The following is a 17,044-nucleotide window of genomic DNA, read 5'->3' on the forward strand; positions in this document are numbered from 1 at the left end:
TCTCTTGAACCCTAGGGCTTCAATTTTTTGAGGGTACTTATCACCTGCCTACATATAGTAGACATTTGTTGAATGAATGAATAAATAAATGTTGGCCATTAGCTAAAATGTCCCTGGACCCGGAACAATGAATATTTTGATTTTCCTTTGTTTATATTAGTTAACGGAGCCACCCAAAAAGTACATCCAGTTGACAGAATATGAATGACTAATTTACAAACATTTATATTTCAGAGTTAGGAAACATGGTGAGATTAGGAAAACAGTGAGGACAATGATTTACACACAATAAACTAGTTCAGGCAATGACATTCTCACAGATTACAGCTTAACACGATTAAACAGCACATAGAACATACATGTATGATAGACATTGCTTTTGATATTGACATACCATCAGTTATACACATAAGAAATATTGCCAGTTACAGTTTGGGTGTGAAATAGATACTTTTTCTGATAGGACATTTCAAATTACAATGTATCTCAAGCAGCATGCAGGAAAAGTCACTTATTGTATCTTTGTTAGGACATACTTTGCACCGAACTTCCAATTTTTTGGTAGTTAGATCAAGAATATAGAAACCACAGAAATAATAGTATGGTTGAAATCAGCAGTTGTATTTACTGGCTGAGAGAATTTCTGGTAAAAACAAAATTTTCTGAATTCGTTAATAAAATGCACAGTGATCATAAACATAAAATATATCTTTTCACAATTAATTCTTGTTTATTGTTGATAGAGCAGCTGTAGGGAAACTCAACTCTGAGAGCTGGATTTTACATGACAGCAGGAACTAATTCTTCTGTGGGCTCACGTGATCACAACAGAGATGTTTACCATTTGAAATCACATATTATAACAAGGTGCTATACAAAGATCACAAATATTTGGTGTTTCTGTCTTAACGCATATGATGTGGTCATTCCACAGAGACTATATTAACAGGCAGTGTAAATCACATGAATCCTAAGATTTTTAAAAATACATTTTATACAATAGGCTTCTTATTTCTTCACTAGCATTTTATTTTGAATTTTTTTGTCTTTATATTTAAAGTCCTTAGAGAAACTAAGAGCTTCTGGCTCATGCCAAGAAAGTCAATAGGACTGATATTTCCCACAGGAATATGGCTGAGTGTACATTGAATCACAGTCAATAACGCAACATCTAATATAACAGATTATTTAAAAAATTCAAATCAAGTCTAATTATTTTAAAAGACATAAGTCTGAACAAAACTGTAGTAATCAAAATTTTATTTACAAAACACTTACATATATAGTTTAATGGCTAGTTCTCGCTAACTGCACAGATTAAATTGGCTTACACAGTCTCTTAACTCTCTGTGCAAAGTTGGTAGAACTCTGAGACAATGAGTATGGAGTGGTTGGCTAAGAAAGTTAGACAGTAATTTCTGTCCACTCAACGTTCTTTGAAGAGAAATGTTTTAATGATTTCTCTATGAGACAAGAATTGTCATTCATGTTGGCGTGTTTAAGGTCTCCAAATGCAGCCTAGTGTGATGCAAGAATTTGAGGGAAAGACTGATAAATGCTGTGCCACCGAATTTTCAGATTCAAATATAGCTTTCTTTTTCTAAGACTTATGTGCATTACATTAGCTTAAAATATTTCCGTTGGTCGTTGGAAACACAAAAAGAATTCATTTTCAAAAGATAGTTGATGGAGTGAGCATTCTTACAGTCACATTCATAATACAAGAAGTTAATCTACATTTTATAGAGCATTAAACAGTTCTTTGGCAGAAGACTATAAATAACTTCCTTCACTTCTAACATTTCAACGAGGCCATTTACTTTCCTCGTCATATCAGGTGTGTGGTCACTATTTCAGGATAATAGTAGAACACCGCAGACATAAGAATATTTAATGAGCACAAACTGACAGCTATTTTCAAATAATATTGATCCATTAATGCTGGAGAAGGTATTTTACATAGCGTTTTCAACAGTACATCTGATGATCATAATTGTAATACAGTTAGCAATCATGCGCATGTTGACTTTTCTTTCCCCCCACATTTTATCTCTAAAGCATTGACGGAATACACTGAAAACTTTCTGATTGCTAAACATTTTGCTTCCCCCACAGAATTACTAACTAGGGTGTGCACACCTTTGTGTATGTGTTGTGTGCTGAAAATGGCAATCTTTATACATTTGATTCGTTGGCTTGAGAAGCTCAAAACCGAAAGATGCAGTTAAGTTTCCATCTCTATTATCACTGCCAAACCACCATGCAGTGGATTCCCAGTGGGACTGAGCTATTTAAAACACAGTCTTGGGCACGGGCCATCTTCAGGTTGAGCTGGAGGAATGTGAGGATTGCTTACACTCGCCCGTGCTAAGATTGCCTCTAATTTTGTCTGTTTGGCTTTCCACCTCCTGCTCTTTGTCTTTGAAGGTTATTTGGATCCCTTACACTGTGAGTACATCATCTGGACAGACTGCTCTCTACTCTTCAGCATGTGTGTGTGTGGGGGGGGGGCGTTGGTTGCGGTGCTCATGTCTTCTCCAGAGAAGAATTCATGCGTGAAGACACGCCAGCCTTTTCTATAGAGATTGCCTGTTATAATTGCTCAGGATGAGCTCAGTTTACCCTTAAATCATTCACCAGCTTTATTCCCTGGGGGAAGAAATGTCACTGGAGGCATGAGGCAATTGTGGATTAGTTTCCAACTGGAAATCTCTCTCTTGCCTGCCCCATGGAATGCTGCCAGTGGCTGAGCAGCGTTTTGTGCATATATACAACAGCCATTTCCTTTTCTGGTCCTTGTTTAGAGAGCCACGAGTGTCTCTTTGCTGTGAGCATTGTGCTCTACAAAACTCCCAGAAGAGCCCTGGGAAGTCCGGTTACAATCACAGTTGTGTCAGCGGTGGTTATTATGGCTTTTGGGAAAGAGACTTGTCTTGTACCATTAACCTGTGACTATCACCGGGAATAGTACTGACAGGCAAATCTGCTTATGGTTTTAAAACAATCATGTGCTACCTTCTCATGCCCGAGCCTTTTCCGTGTTCTCCGAAATAAGGGTCTTTCATTATCTAACAGTTTTCCTACTCTTTTTCAATTCAAATCCACGATTATTTCAAGGCTTTGGGATTGGAGCGAAATAAACAGTGCAATGGATCGTGGAGCAAGGAGAAATGCATGGCAATTTCACCTGGGAAGCTTCCACTATAGAGGTTTCCAAGATGGCTTTCAACAGTCAGAGAGGATAGCAAGGCTTTGGATCTTAGTGACAAATTTGAGTTAATTGCACAGAATCGAACTTAGGCCTTCTGCTGCAAATATTATATTCCAACTCTGCAATGGCCTTAGTGGCGAGGTGACTTGTGAGCAAGACTTTGATTAAAAGAGTGTTTAAGTGGAGATGCAGGGGAAGATGACTGAGACCAAATGGGCTGTGTTTGAACTGGGGATACAAGAAGTCAGGTGCATTTGAGAGGAAGAGGACAAGAGGGAAGTCATCAATGCCAAAGTACTCTTCACTCCCCACCCCACTCCCCACAGCAAAGGGACAACCTACACTCAAGCTTTGGCCAGCATCAGTAGACATACACAGCTTCTTGAATTGCTTGAAAAGCAGGGACAAACACGTGGTGGGTATTTTAAATATTTAAGAGTGTCGGGTTAGATTTTAGAGGACAGATGGACACATGCCCACACTTACTCACGTAACTCACTATCTCAGTTTATCTTTCTAAGACATTCTTGTCTGCTAAGTGACCTGAGTATTCAGCACTCCAAGGCCAGGAAGAGAGTCTTGAAAGTTGACCCCAGGGTACCTAGAGTGATGATGTCTATGCAGTCTGTTGTTTCCCAGCTTTTTGCGCTCTGTGGCTTGTTTTGAAGGAGTTTCCCATTCCTCAGACCAGAAGACACTCAGCAGGACATAGGACTGCCACAGAATAGTTCAAAATTAAGGATAACACCAGCGCTAGTGAAGCAACCAGAAGAAAGGTTTCCTAGGCTGTCCATGGCTGCTCAGGTAAAGAATATGCACGGCTGTATTTTAAAAGAAAGACTCAGGGAAGAGAGGCTTCCTGAAGTCCCATTACAAGGGGGAAAAAAAGCAATTGTGAGGTTAGTTCTCCTTCAAATTGAATTCTAAGTCTGAGTTATGGACTTTTAAACCACACGTCTGAGTCTATTGTACTGAGAGGCAGGCTGCCATTTAAGCCCTTTAGCTTCTTTCTGGGGGAGCAGAGTTAAACAGGGGGTGATATTGATCATCCTTGGCCATGCAGAACACTGTGCGGATCAATGGTTTTGAACTCCAGCATGCATTAATACAATCCAAAGAGCTTGTTAAAACCTGCAGCGTGGAGCCTAGTCCTGGCATATCTCATTTACCAAGGGATGGGGTCTCTAGTGGGAGCAGCTGATTTGCATGTTTCCCAGGTTTCCTTGTCATTGCTGATGCTGGTTGGTTGCAGATCAAACTTTGAAGACTGGCTGTAGTTGCTTATTCTAAAACACTAAATATAGTTAGCCATGTCATCCGAATTGGATTCTCACAGCAAAGCTTTGCCATGTGGGGAGGGGAAGATTAATGTTGAATTTTATCTCCTGAAACCCATCAAGTAGTAAGGGCTAGATTCCACGGGTGTTGGTTTAATTAGAGAAGAGTTTTAGGTTTAGAAAGTTAGGCATACATCAGTATATACAATAAACATGTTGATAAAATATAATTCTATGTGCTGGACTTCCCGTGTAATTTTCTATGTTATTAAGTGTAACACCTTAAAAGTCCATTTCTAGAAAATTCTACTCTCTTTCTTCATATAATATTATTTTAGTAATAACATAAGAGTTCTCTTCTGCTGCTTAGGTGACAGTCACCTTATCAGTCCAGAGTAATTAACATGGCGACTAAATATGTTCACAGTTTCTTGGCTGAGCACAAACAAATGAGTTATTGATATTTTCTTAGTAAAACCTTTGTGGAAATTTGTTAATCCCAAGAGCTTCTGAAAATGAATGAACATGGAAGGCTTCAAGGGACCTTCTGGGGCTTTCAGGTGAGAAAGAGTTAAGGTGGACAAGCTGTCAGCGGGTATAATTAGAGACTGCAATTTGTTTGGCTGGAAGACCTGGGTCAGCTTAGGAGACGGGGCTCTGGCAGGGAGTTGAAGAAGATTGACAAGAATTTGTGTGAATGGAAGGAAGGCTAAGTTCATTGGGAAAAGGGGGTTCTCTTCCTTAAGCAGAGAGCTGCCTTTGATTGACAGCACAACCTGGATTGCTTAAGGCAGTCAGGAGCAGAAAATGCCTATAGAGCATCTTTATTTTTAAAAAGATGAACCTCCCCCCCTTTTCCAGTTTACTATTTCCTAATCAAATCTGAAATTGAGGTCAAATTTGACATAAGGGAATCATTGCAATTTAAAATGTGATGCATTTGCTGCAACTGAACAGCAGCTCTGGGTGGAAACGTAAATGAGAAGAGGAAGGGTATTTTTATCCTCAAGCAGCAGCTACAGAAATTATTGCAGTAGTAACAAAAATATTACCCATTTAAATTTCTTCTCTCTATGTTGAGGCTCACAAAGCCACTTTATCTGTTGCCATATGTCAGTAATGTTTGGTTACTCTTCCCCCCTTACAAATTTGGCTTTGTGGTTCAGGACTAATAAAGTTGGAATGCGTTCCTTCCACTAATGTTGAAATAGTTTTGTCATTTCTTAAGACATTCCTTCAAGAGAAAGCTTACATTCATTCCACAAAAATATTCTCTTTTACATAAGCATAGGTCTGTTATTTTTTTTCCTGTCTTTCCCTTGTGAAAATGTCTACATTTTTCTTCTGTGTTTTATGTGCAATTTCAGATCACCAATGAAGTATTTTGGCTGTGGCAGTCCAGGTAATTGCTATGGTTATGATTTAAGAAGTCTTTATTTTTATGAAATCTTTTGGAGCATTCATTTCTCCATAACAAAGAGGGTATTGAAAAGACAATTGCATCTGTAGCAAATGATACCCCTTTTTCATTTTGCTGTAGAATGCTTGTACCCTTAAATAAACTTGGAAAGGGTGCTGCTGGCCACTGGACAGCTTGTTTATAATTTCATGTAGTTTAGTATAAAACAGTGTTGACAATCTCTTTCTCCTATCTGTTGGGAAGCCTAAGGAATGCAAAACAAAAGTGGAATTGTTATGAGACACTCTGAGAATTAAAGGTCATCCTTAGAAGAAGGATGGATTTATCCATAAGAAGGAGACGGAGTTAAGTCCACTCTAATCTTTCAGATGCTTCTTCAAATGGAGGAAACTTCCCACTCCCTCCCATCAGGGGAAAAAAAAGCCAGTCCTATACCCCAGCAGTGTACAAATAATTATTGTAAAATCAATTGTTACATTCCCCCCAGTTGCATGGGGCTCGATTGACTTGGTACTTGTTTTGATAATCGAATACAAGGAGCAACTGATTGGCATCATAAAGCATCTTGAGCCTATATTTACAAGAGGAGGGAACAGGAAGCTACTGACCACATGGGTGGGGCTTGATGAGTTCTGAAAAACAACATGAAAGTATCATCTCATCTCATCTCTCATGTAGCAATGTGAAGATTCAAACCCAGAGAGATCTGAAGACTCATAACTTTCTGAAACAAGTGATCTATCTGCCCTTCAAGTCTCCTGTCTGATGATGACTGGGCATTCAAAGGAAGAGAGCACTGTGTACTCAGGGGAGAAGCTAAGGTCCTCTTCTTTAGAGGCTGTCAGTTGACTAGGAATGGAGTTTTAGCTCAGAGAGGAGCCAGATGCTCCGAGTCAAGAACATTCAGTGTTTGTGGTTAGTAGAAAGAACTTCAATAATGACCAACCTGTCCAGAACTTGAAATGCTAACAGAGCAGTCTCACATGGTGATGGGCTCATAGAAGACTCTGGAATGTGCTATTTAAGTTTGAATCCCTTCATCTTGATGGTGAAAGACAGAATGTGAAATTAAGAAAATCATTATTTCTACTTTTTAAAGGGAAGTTCTTTGATCACTTTCAGAATAACCCTATTAAATATTCTCACATTCATAAAGCATCCTTAGACCAAAATGAAAGATTAATTTAATTAGAGGACTGTAATTGGGATCTGATTAAATTCAGGGCCAGTGTGAATTGTCTTAAATCATCCTTCCTTTAATGTCTCATGTTACCTTATGATTCTTAACATTTTATCAAAATAAGGGCTGGAAATTTATGAGATTGTGTCAGAAACAAACTCTGATTTTGAAACTGCTCCACTGGCCAGACTGAATTATTATTATTTTTTCAAGTTTGAACTGAATGTAATGTCTGTGAATGATTGTGGATGGGGCTTTGTTAAACTGGCTAATTTTCCGCCTCTCTGGCTTAACTTGTGTCTGATCCCTTGTCAGTCCTTAGTCATCCATTTGCTGTTTATCTAGCTCCGCCCATCCTTACCATAGTTGGTTCGTGAGCACAGCATTAACTCAGAGACAGGTAAAATGACATGCGCATTTGTTCAAAGCTTCTGGTTCAACCAGGATGGTACTTGGCATTCTCCTGCCCCCTACATTATACGTTCTGAAACAGCTGTTCTTTTTCCCTGGCAGGATTTAAAAAGACAGGAAGTGAAGATCAATGCTCTGTGTCCTCTTATAGACTGAGTATAGAGAACATTTCATTGGGGATAGGATAAATGTAAACTTATAAAGATGGGCAAGACATCAAGACAGCCCAACAAAAACCGGTCCTCCTCTATAGCCCAATAGCCTGTGCAAAACATTCCTTTCTTTTGCCTTGGTTTCAACAAATCATTAAATATTTTAAACTCCTTTAAAGACACCCAAAGTAATTCTGAATTTATAAAATAAAACAATTCTAAATTTGAGGTAAAGACAGAATTCTGCTGGCCGTGAGGCTGACATTGATTAGTGGAAGTTCTGAAGCAGTGTGAAATGAATCCGAAGTAGTCATAAAGTGATCTTTCTTTTCTTTTAACAATGGCATGACCATAGAGTCGGTGTGTCAAAGTTCCTATAAGATACCCATGAGAGCAGGAACTCTGTTCTTGGAGTTTTGGACAGAAACTTGAAAAGACAAAAAAGTTTTGATGACTTAATGATAACAATTGTAAATGAATTCCAAAGGCTTTGCACCTGTTCAATCTCATGCCTTGCCCTGAGAGGGCTCCCTGGAGAAGCCTCATGGGCAACTGGTTGGCCGGGCTAGTAAGATTTTGGAGGGGAAATGACAGAGATAAGACAACCAACAGACGTGAAAGTTGGAACGTTGGCTCTTTGCAAATGTCTAACCTTAACCTGAGCCAGTGAAAGATCCAACAGGCTGGGGATATAGTATATCAGTGGACAGGATGGATGAGACCCTCCTCTGTATCTCCCAACATGCAACCAGGTTGGGGATAAAGTATCAGTGGACAGACTGGATGAGACCCTTCTCTGTGTCTCCCAATTGTAGGACACATTTCTAGGAAATATTAACTGACACGATTGCCTGCCTGCTTGATACCTACCATCTCTTAAGCAAAAATACAAAATCCCATCCTATTTTAACTTCCAGAATTTGATCTTGGCCAGAATTTTTTTTTTACAAGAGCTGTTTTTGACACTCATTCTCAAAGGCAGAAGGAACCAAATAAGCCCTAAAGGCTTCCTAGCTGAAATACTTGCTAAATAAAAGGAAGAAAAATGAATTTATTTTTTTTTAAAAAAATATTTTTGCACCTTTTTTGGGAAGGATACTTGTTATTCTAAACATCTCTCAAACAACTTGAAATGTACACCTTTACCTTTAGAATAACACTCCCTTTTGTGCTTTGTTCCACTTATGAAAGAGATATGATGTGAAAGGAACTAACTTGACATGAATTTCTGGGCAACCCTAGATAGATATGTAGGATGCAGTTCAGGCTATTCAACATGTGAAACTTATCTTTGTTTTTAATGTACATATCTCTATGGTGTGGGAGAAAAAGGAGAGAAGGGAGCCACTAATTGAACAATGTCCAGTTTCAAGAAAAAGAATCTTGCAATTAGTAATTTAAATCTTCTAAACTTGTTTTTGCACTGGTTAAAATGCACACCTCTGGTAGAAAAAAGACCAAATGCAACATTCACCTTTGTTATACCCTAAAATGCTGGTTCATCTGAAACATTTAACTACTGGTAGATCTGTCTGGACCACATGTTATTGGGGCTGACTCAAGTCCAATATCCCACCCTATGTATTGATTCAACATTATAATTAGTCTTGAAACCTTAGTAACAATATCAAAATGGAGTCATCTTTTAAAAGGGAGAAGTATTAAGTTACCAAGCTGAGTAATTTAAAAGCATTATACATTTTAAAATATAAGGGAATTATTGAAAATATTTTTATGAGACATCTGCACAGCTCTAATGTATTCCACAAAATAATTCAATGACATGGAAAGTATGCCAAAAGCATACTTTTCTTTAGTTGTCCAAGCCAAAAGCTATATATGCCCAGCTTTGACTTTCAAATCAAACATGAGAATGAGTTTAAATTATACAGTTGTCTCAGGGAAATGGAAATCATTTTTACTTAAAGGTAATGAGTTTCAAATATCTTAAATAAGGGTAATATGTGATGAAATCCTACTTAACACATTTTCTTTATGCCAAACTGTTTCATTTAAAAAATATAATCTTGTCAAAGGTATAGATAATTCTCATCCATATTATTATCTTAACTTTACAACTTGGTTCTATGAACATTATGGCAATGCAGGATAAAAAGTTCCCAAGATTTTTCACTGGGATATTCTTCAAGTCTAATGTTTGCTAAAATGAATTTAGCAATGTAGGGAAAGATTCACAAAGAATCTCATTTTTTTTTTCACAAAAGCAGCCATTGTGATCATATGATTCTTATCATGGATATGCTATCTATTTTATTTCTTCAGTGAAATATTTTGTGAAGCAGTTACAGACTTGGTTGAATTGAATAGATTTAATACATAGGGGTAGTTATTTCATTTGGAAAAATCTTCAGGATTATGATCTTCACAATAGAGGTGGAACATTGCAAATCAGCAGCCATATAAATATCGCCTTCTTGTAGAACTGATCTTCTTTGTTCCATATTTGCAAGGGAGTCTAAGAAATAGTTCTATAGATTATAAGATCACTAGCAGGGTACTGGTAGAAGGCTGTATAGTCATCCTAGTAGGTAACGTTCCCTTCCTCAAGTACATTTTTTAGATTTGGCAGAGTATACCTGTCTTTGCAACAAACAAATTATTAGGGTTGGACTTTGTGAGTTAACTCCTAAAACAGATCCAGTAACCCTGAAGTTTGGTAATTTCTTTCTTGGTCTATTTGATTTTTAATGTGAATTTTCTTACCCATTGCATTCCTGAAACACACTAACCAGTGAAGCACTTGGGCCACTCATATTTCTTAGAGTCATATGTATTTTTATGTGTTTACATATGACACTTTTAGAGAAACCCTGCAGAGGGCTTGGGGACATATGTCTTGCTGTTCGTTCCCACTCTGTACTTACAGATATTGAATGAATAGGCTGGGAGATGGACATGGGGCATGATAAATACAACCCAAGAGATCTTAATGAACTAGTATGTAACTCTAGGGTACCGCAGAACCCAAATATTTGTAGAGATAATACACTTTGCTCTAAAATCTGTTGTCTTTGTGAAAAATAGTCATCTTTGATTTTTCTAGGACAAGTTTGCTCCCAGAAGAAAAACTCTCGAGCATGAGCTTTCCCCTGCTGCTGAGAGGTAACAGCAGGCATCATGAAGTTTACTGAACGTACTAAGAGTGGTTGATGGAAGAATGGGAAACTTGGGCAGTATGGAAAGTAAAGCCTACATTATGAAGTGATGCTCTTTACAAAAAGGAAGTGCATCAAGAATAAGGAATGATCCGTAAACATCCCTTGAGACAAAGAAATCAGAGAATGTTTGACAAAACTGAAAACTTGGAGATTCTCTAAGGGCATCCCTTTGGACATCTTGGCAGGCTGAGGCAAGGTCACAGCAAGTTGGATACTTACCAATGTGTTTTTTTCATGTCTCTTTTGTGTGACATACCACTTATTTACCAACTGACCATCACACTTCCAAGTTTTGCCAAGAGGCATGGTTATGATAAAGAATGCCAGATTATAGCTGTAAGTTAGGATGCACAATGTCAATGGTGAAATGGCCAAATGTTCCTAAACTCACCATGGTGCAGCCACTACTTGCTCTGGGTACAGTTTCCCAAGATCAGAAAAGGAAAATTAAAACCAAGAGGCAGATTCCACATTTTTAACTCAGAAAAACCAAAACAAAACAAAACCAAAAAAACAAAACAAAACAAAACAAAAACTAAGTAAGTCCTAATGAAACTGAATTAATTGATTTAGAAAAAGAGGGGATTTCTAATTCCTTCTACAAAGCTGTCGGGTATGAGAGCAAACTAGCCCCTCTCACTTGATTTTGATAGGTCAAGGCCAGGAATGTGGGCACACAGCGTTTCTAATGGCGAAGCCTGGTGTGGAAAGGGCAATGGACACAATGCATTTCTACTTGTTTGGAGATCACCTCTTGGGGAGGGGTTGCTTATTAGATGTGAGCTACCTGTCCATCTTGCAGGCTTGTTTCAGACAGCTTATTTGTATTATAATCTTATATTTGAAAAGCAAGAGCAACAAAAAGTTTGTGCACTTCTACTTTAGAAAGCAAGATTCTCTGAAATCGTCATGGTTGGAAGCACTGAACCAGAACCTGTGAACTAATGAGTGCTTGCTCCTACGCACTTGAGAGTCAATCAGCCAGAGAATTTTGCGGAAGTCTATTAAATGGTCAAGAATCCTCACTATATTACTCATTTTTGCTCTTTATTCAAGAAGTAAACACTGGCTGCCAATGTTGTATAAAATTAAAGATCAATATTCAGAAGGCGTAATCAATTCTTTGATTCAAGAAGAGTGTTTAAATTGTACCTTATTTCCTCCCTCCCTTGAAAATGTGCCACGCAGGCCCACAGGATGCTTAATGAAAGAGTTTGTGGGAAATAAGATGCTCAGATGAACATTTACATGCAGCTAATGTCCAGATTCTACCACAGTAAGAGGGTACTATTTTTTTTTCCTGCAATTCTCATTCTATGCCGGGTCACCTCTTTTGGGCTCTTTCGATTGTTTGGGAAAGGAAAGTCAGGAACATATAATGCATAAAACCAGAAGTTAATAACATAAAACATAAGCTGTACTAGGAGCAAGAAGAAATACAATGCATGATACTAAATGAACGATTTGCTCGTCCCTTGGGAAGTAACTGTACTTCCAATATCCATTGTGATGGTCTGCATGATTTAGTCTAATGCACTGTGTGCTAAAAGTTGCCCGACAATAATAGTTTATGAGTCCATGACCTTGGATGCAGAAAGCAAGAAGATCGAGCTAAACTAAAAGGTGAAAAAATGGTGACAGCAAGGCACACTTAATGTTGATCACAGTGTCACAGGACAGACAGACGCTCTGACTCCATGTGCTGCTCTTGGGACATTTAAACGAGAACATTGTAGGTCCAAAGAGCTGACATTTGCATGACCTTGAATTCTGGCTGTCTCCTTTCCTGTGGATGGGGATACCAATTGCACAATGATACCTTGTTGGTCTTTATTTCTTCAAAACATGAAAACAAACAACGGACAATGAGAAGAGGCATTCCCCAGTACAGAACGAAGACTGGAGCCCATGGTAAAGAGAGGCATTCCCCTGTACAGAATATGCTGTGCCACTAGTGATGAAATCACAAACAATTAGAAACTTTATTTCTTTTTCGTGTCGACAATGTGTACCAATTCCAAGGAACAACACTGTTAGTGCCTGTTCCCCTAAAGTCGTGCACAATACACACAAAATAAAATAATAATCAAACAAATAAAATGAAATCATTTTACACGTAATAATTAACAACCCTGAACATCATATTTTCCCTACAGCATGAAGACTGAAAAGGCAAACAAACCAAAATGCTTGAAATTGAAACTGACCAACGGCAAGAATTTCTTGGGAAGGTCTGGGTGAAAATTCGCTGCAGGATTATTGACATTCCAAAGATGGAACGTAACCAAACAGAAACAAAAACAAATCAAAAACAGTGCAAAACCTTTCTAATATTTTTAACCATGTATATCCTTGGACTGCATTTACTTAGTAGTTCTAGGCTAGCTTTCCACGGTTAAAATCTAAAATAAAGTTAAAAAAAAAAAACAAGGTGGGTTAGAATGTACCTCTGTGGGTCACCAGTGTCACCAATATTGGCGGGCTGCAGTATATTGTGATGGAAAGGTAACAGTGCCACATAGATACAAACCGGTTAACTGGGTCTTCTCAGTGATTCCGGTCACCACCATGACTACCCTGCTTGGTCTAAAGTAGGAAGATGAACGAACCTGCAAGTCAGCCAAGGTGAAAGAGTACTGTTCCAGAGTGAAACATTACATTTTTTTAAGAAAAAAAAAGTGAGTATTTGGTCAACTGCTTTTGTTGTGCAATTTTTTTTCTTAATGTGATTGGGTTAAAAAGAAGTCATAATTATCTTTCTCTTGCAAGACAAAACTGTCTCAGTATGGTTAGGTCAACTCATACTATTTGAATAGGGATCCCATTTATTACATACCTCCTGGGGGCAGGAATCTGGGCTACCTTGGTCACTGGTCAGCTACCAGGAAGTAGTATATTACCTACTGAATGGGTAACAAGTATCTAACTACGCACTCAGTGACTAAATGTGTATTAAATAATGGACAGCTATGATCACAGTGGAAGAAGAGAAAGGAGGTCTCAGAAACATTTATTTCTTAAGTATCTTTGAATCAATAATGCAAAGGGTCGTGGAGGTCTCAGAGACCTGTCTGAGAGGCGGGCGAAGCCATTCCATTTCCCTTGTTAGTAGAAGCACTGCGTTTGGAATGTTGGGTTTATCTTTGCTCTTTGGTACTTTTGAATAGAAAGAGCTATTTCTTTCAAAGGGTTAAAAAAAAAAAACCTCCCCAGTGTTGTCTTCCTGGAATGCTCCAGTCCCTTTGTGTTATCTCCTCTTCGTGTCATGTGCAGTGGACTTCTAAAGGCCCACTGGTCACCCTGGTTACTTTTCCACTCAGGAGTTGCTAATGAATTCAGGGAGTCTGGACTGGAAGGTGAATGAAATTGGGCTCAAAACAGCCTTCTACAGAAAAAAAAAAATTAAAACAAGCTAGCACTATCTACCATCTGTGCCAGACAGAGCAGATGTGCAATAAATACCTGGGGGGAGGGGTAGTGTGGAAACGGTGGCTCTAAATGTACAGGCACACCCAAAGTGTCCACTTTTCTCCCCAGCCTTTCTCTTTGGCCTGCCTGAATTAATCATGGGTGATTCTCGGAGGCCTCTGCTATGCCCTACATGGCTAAAATCCCATGGAGATCTCTGTAGCTCCTCTGTCCTCTCAATAACTTTAATCTCTCCTCACATGACAGTTATTGCTTCTTAGAAATGAATGTGCAGAATCGTGAACACTTAGCCATTTTCTTCTTTTATACCTACTAATATTCAAACTCAGTAACAACTCAAAAGTAACAACTCAGGTAAAAGGAAAACTCGCGTCTTCAATGTCCAATCACCATCGCTGAATGGGAGAACAGTATTTGCTATACTCTACTATATACAGATACGCTTTGTTTTCTTTGTTTGTCGTCCATGCACTGTGTAAAGGGGATCACAACAACATTCCCAAACAGGCACATGAAGGAGGGCAAATGTTCAGTCATGACTGGAACAGGATTGTGCAAGCCATGGATGCCACTGAAAATAAAACCGATGGAAAAATCCCAGGCAACAGCAACGTGGGACCTGGACACACGTGATGACCAAAAGGATTACCTATTTTTTTGGGGGGGGATGGGGTTAATCTTCCTACTTGCAGGGGATTGGGTGCTGGGCAGGAGGGGGGTCTGGGATGGGATACCTAGGGAATTAGCTGGGCTGGGCAGAATAAGGGTCTTGCTAATCACAGTTCAGAGCTAAAGAGATAAGGATGAAGAGTTCTGGGTGTTCCTGGGAATCTAGGCACATTATCCCTGTACCAGTTGAACGAGAGTGCCAGGCACCATATCCTTAGTCTACGTCTAGAACCATCGCTTCTCCTGGCTCCAGTTCAGCTCCCATGCATTCTCTTCCTTGAGGCAATTCGCCTCTATTAACATCTCGGAGATAAGCATAACATTTTGGTAATAGAGACGTGCTTCTTTCTTCTTCCATGCCCAGATCCTTCCTTAATCCAAAGTAACGTTTAAAGTGTTTGGAGGAGGTGAGGAGAGAATCGTAATGACTTCCAGATTGATCCCAAATCCATATACCTTTGGGTGGATCAACACTTCCCATAAAGAGAAGGAGGATCCTGGCTCTCCCAACACAACAAAGAAAAATCAAACCAAACCAAAAGCCAACCACCACCTCCCAGACCCCACTGGAAACAAAACAAACAAAAACAAACCAAAGCCTTAGCCATTTACACACTTGGAGAGGGTACAGCCTTCCTAGGCTGAGATGCGAGATGCACCTGCCTCCATGCCTTGTTCAACACGATGATGCCCTGGGAATGGGAGATGGTGGTTTCTGACTTCCGCCCTAGTACAGAGTATGTTCTTGAAGCTGGATTCCATCAGCAGGTTAAGTGAACATAACAAATGTCAGTCTCCTCTGTTCATTATACATAATTTTTTATGTATATATATGTATATATATAAATTTACTATATCTGATTGTTCCTTTAGAAGCCTTTTATGTGGCAGTAGGCCTCCAGGGAGGAGAAGAAAATGTACAAGAGCCACAGGAGCACGAACAAGCAAGATGTGAGGAGCTTGGCAGTCCGGGGCCCACCTAGCTCACCTCCTATTTCTGGCCTCCGCCGATACAGCAGCACCCCCACGTTGATGAATGCAAAAATGGTGAAGAGAGTGACGGAGAAAGCTAGCGTGCCAGGGGACACTCTGAACTGTTCCCCGTTGGCCGCGTGGTAGATGGCAGCAATGGACCAGGCCACGCCGATACCCAGGAAGACGTTCACAGCGTTGCTTCCGGTGACGTTGCCTATGGATGCATCTGCGTACTGATCCTGGGTGGCTGCTACTTTGCTGGCAAATGTGTCTGCAGAGACAAGAAAAAGAGGCCATGGCACTGAGTTAATCTTATACGCACGCCCATGGGGTGGGGGCCTGGAGAGTTTACTGTGTAGTCTACACTCAAGCCCACAGGAGACTTCTGTGGCTTTTTGAGTCAGTCTTCTGCTCAAGGGACGGAGCGTAGATATCAGGAGTCTATAGATTTCCTAGTTTTTTTGTCTATTGGGCTTGTATGGTAGTTTTTTTTTTTTTTCAGAAGTATTCACAGCTCAAGTTATATCAAAATCCAGTGGGGGCCTTCAGAAGACTGACATTACAAGACTCCATCCAGCTGTTCTTGGTCATAATCCCTGGGGTCCAGAAATCTATTTTCACAGAATCCCAAAAGATTTCTAGGTCACTACGCGTTGAAAAAGGTTGCTGGAGGGTATTACTAGAATGCTGTATCAGCAGCTATTGCTCACAGATGAGCGAGCTAACATGCCAGGAGAGAGTTCCAAAGATCGGGGAGCAAGTCAGTACAGCACTGAAAAGAATTAGACTGTAATCATAGCTGACATTTACCTAGAACCCCAAGAATAGGGAAGTAGCTTCACCCGTATGACAGTATTGATTGGGATAATGATAACAAGGATGACATGCAGCAGGCATCATGTCATGATGGTGGATTTGGGGCCTCTGCCTCCTGCCTCCAGGACTCACGCTTGTTCCCTGCACCAGATCACCCATTGCCATGCCGCAGACACTAGTAGGTATCTCTGTTGGCAAGGATCTTCACTGTGCCATTTTGTGAAGACAAAATAGTCATCACTCACTCGAGAGCAAGTTTGGCATAGCAATAGCTTCATTAGCACACAAAGGTCTCCAATCCTCATTTACAATGTACTCTGTGCCC

The 17,044-nt window shown here is 39.6% G+C and overlaps 1 protein-coding gene across 9 annotated transcripts in view; it reads right to left on the reverse strand.

Annotated features, from left to right (window-relative positions):
• Positions 1-201: 201 nt before the first annotated feature.
• Slc8a1 (solute carrier family 8 member A1) overlaps positions 202-17,044 on the reverse strand; it is a 357,575-nt gene continuing 340,732 nt past the window's right edge. For all 9 annotated transcript variants that reach the window (XM_075955169.1, XM_075955173.1, XM_075955175.1 and 6 more), the window contains one exon: positions 202-16,174. In XM_075955169.1, the coding sequence (XP_075811284.1) occupies positions 15,798-16,174 (377 nt within the window). In that variant the 3' untranslated portion in view covers positions 202-15,797. The remainder of the gene's footprint in view (positions 16,175-17,044) is intronic.

Source organism: Microtus pennsylvanicus, chromosome 21 (assembly GCF_037038515.1).
Source record: "Microtus pennsylvanicus isolate mMicPen1 chromosome 21, mMicPen1.hap1, whole genome shotgun sequence".
In the NCBI taxonomy this organism is placed as follows: Eukaryota; Metazoa; Chordata; class Mammalia; order Rodentia; family Cricetidae; genus Microtus; species Microtus pennsylvanicus.